General features: G+C 63.9%; 1 protein-coding gene across 1 annotated transcript; it reads right to left on the bottom strand.

Annotated features, from left to right (window-relative positions):
* Nucleotides 1-67: 67 nt before the first annotated feature.
* EMIHUDRAFT_78182 (hypothetical protein) lies at nt 68-271 on the bottom strand (the record flags this gene model as incomplete). The annotated part of the gene is made up of 1 exon (XM_005783217.1): nt 68-271. A coding segment is annotated over one exon (204 nt), but the record flags the coding sequence as incomplete, so codon positions are not given.
* Between the last annotated feature and the right edge of the window lie 2,337 nt (nt 272-2,608).

The raw sequence follows: 2,608 nt of genomic DNA, 5'->3' as shown, positions 1-2,608 counted from the left end.
GTGCTGGCTCGGGCGAGTCGAGCTCCGGGTCGTAACGCGGTCGACGAGCTCGAGCAGTGAGCGACGCATCGTGCTCCCGCCTCCGCAGATCATCCTTGAGAGTCTCATACGCCTCCTGCACCGCCAGGAATGCAGCGGACGACCCGCGTGACGGTGCAGCCGTGCGGTCGGGGTGCAGGAGCAGGCACTTGTCGCGGTATGCAATGCGGATCTCTTTGGCCGTTGCGCCCCGAGGAACGCCGAGGGTGGCGTAGGCTGAATGGGATGGCATGCCACCGACAGGGCCCCCGGAAAGGGTACTGTGCGGTACCAAAGTCTGTGCAGCTGTGAACAGCAGCTCCGTACGCTCTCAAGGCCGACCCCCCCCCCCCTCTCCAGTTCAGATCACGACCCCCTCGGAGGGGGCCGGGCGAGGCGTACCCCGAGGGCCCCGCTCTTTCCCGGCAGCGGCGCGCGCGCGCACACACAAAGACGCTGCCCCCTCACACCCCGCACCGCACATCACACACCCCTCGTGGCCGTTCTTCAGTCTGCGGCCAGGGCGCGCTGCACCGGGCCAACCTGCGGCCGTCGCCACGTGCGGCGGGGCTCACCGCGGGGCAGCGCGCCGACGACGTCGAATGCGCCGCCGTGGCATCGCGGCGCCGACGACCAGGCTGCAGGCTCAGAGGATGACCCCGGGTAAGCGTTCCCGTGCCTCGACAATTGCCGCTGGTAGGCGCGCCGCGCCGAACCATGGCGGGCGCGCCGCGGCCGCGCGCAACCCTCGTCACAATGCCAACCGCGCGCGGCCGTCGACCGGCAAGCACACACGCCTCGACTCGGACACAGTGTTCCGAGGGCAAGGGAGAGGGGCTGGCTCCTAGCCCGAGAGGAGAGCTTCCGAGACCCACTACAAGACCACGCACTCATCATCCCGCGGCCTGGCGGTCGGCGGGATTGCAACCAGTCTTCGCGTGCCGCCTGTCGTTCGCTCGGGCGCCTTGGGCGTCGGGGTGGCGAGCAGGGGACGCAGCTCTGAGCGCCCAGCGACGCGTGCCGGATGGAGTCCGGCCGCGGGTGACTAGGGAAGTTCGCTCAGGATGTGTGGCAGTCAGTTCGGCTGAGTGTCTTGTCTTGTGGTTCTGTGTGTCGCTCCTGTGTGACCGTCATCGCCCGTCTAGCGTCCACCCATACCGCGTTGGTGTCCCAGTCGTTGGTCGGACTGTGTTTCGCCTTCCCATCAATCAATCAGCTCCTGAGCACGGCGCCGCAGGCGCCTGTTGATAGGTCCAGGTGATAGCCCTGGATGGGCAATGCATACGCCTAGTTGGGCCTCAGATCGCCCGACCGCGTCCCGGTGCTCTGTGGTCGGATTTGTGACGCCGCCGCACCGCGCCGCGGCCGGGGGCCCGCCGGAGGCCGAGGATGGCCGTGGCGGACCGGGACGAGCTCTGGGAGGTGAAGTGTCAGTGTATATATTGTAGAGACTGACCATGTGCATAATATCTCTCAGTCTAGCTAAGCCAGGGGAGGCGATGCCGGGGCCGTACAGCAGCTTGATGGTGCTTCGCCGGCGTGCGTCCCGGAGCGGTCCCGGACGGGCGGTCCGTGGGAGGAAAACGAGGGACAGCGCCGACGGCGCTCTGATTCGACTTTTAACTTCAAACAAAGACAGTCGCACGCGCCGCAGCGCGGCGCGTGCGACTGTCAGGAGCGGATCCGTCAGTTAGTCGTGTTCACGCCGGCGGGGATCGTGTCCCTGACAAGCTGCACAGACTTTCGTACGGCACAGTACCCCGCCGGGGGGACCCTCCCCAAAATAAGCCGACAGAGAATTTTACAACAAAGCTCCCTCGCACAACACTGGGCACGGGACTGGCACTAACAACAGAGAGAAAGTAGCAAGCTCCAAGCAACGCCTCACACAGGCGCACTGGCACTAACACAGGTACACAGAAAGAAGAACTCTGAATCGGCACTCTACGGGAGGCCGCCGCCGACCCTGGAAAGAGAGAGGAGGGTGATCCAGGAGCGCGCGAGCATGCTTGGAAGGATGGCCAGCGAGAGATTCTTTAAACAAAACAAAACGTTCCATTGAACTACAAACATATTATGTAGGCATACAACATAACAAGAGGTTACAACTAGCACGCAAAATTTTCTCTGCGGGGCTACCGCCGCCCCGCAACCCGCCTGGGATGAATTCACACCTCTCAACAGCTGTTCACACTTGGAAAACTCATCGGATTTGGGCCACTTGCCTGGGCGACCCCAGACCCTTGGCGGACGATCATGACGTCGGCCGGGACCCCCCGTGCGGGGGCCTTCCCACACGCGCGTCGACGAAAAGGAAGAATCACTCGAGATTAGAGCTCTACTTCTCTCCCCTCGGAGCGTCGACGACTGTCTGGTGTCCATTATATAGCTCCGAGTAGAGGGGGCGCTCCGCAACTAGGGCCAAAGCGCAGACCAACCCTCGGAGAACCGTGTTTACTTTACGGCCCTTTCCCTGCGAACGCGCACCCCCCCTAGCTAGGGGTCAGGGCTCTCTAGCTCGTAGCCCGATCCCGATCATCCGGCCCGCTGGGTGCGCTTCTCAGCTCCCCGGCCCTGGATGTGAGGCTAT

Source organism: Emiliania huxleyi (assembly GCF_000372725.1).
Source record: "Emiliania huxleyi CCMP1516 chromosome Unknown EMIHUscaffold_1809, whole genome shotgun sequence".
NCBI classification, from domain to species: Eukaryota; Haptophyta; order Isochrysidales; family Noelaerhabdaceae; genus Emiliania; species Emiliania huxleyi.
Note: the sequence above shows the minus strand (reverse complement) of the source record. Positions and strands in the feature narration are given on the sequence as shown.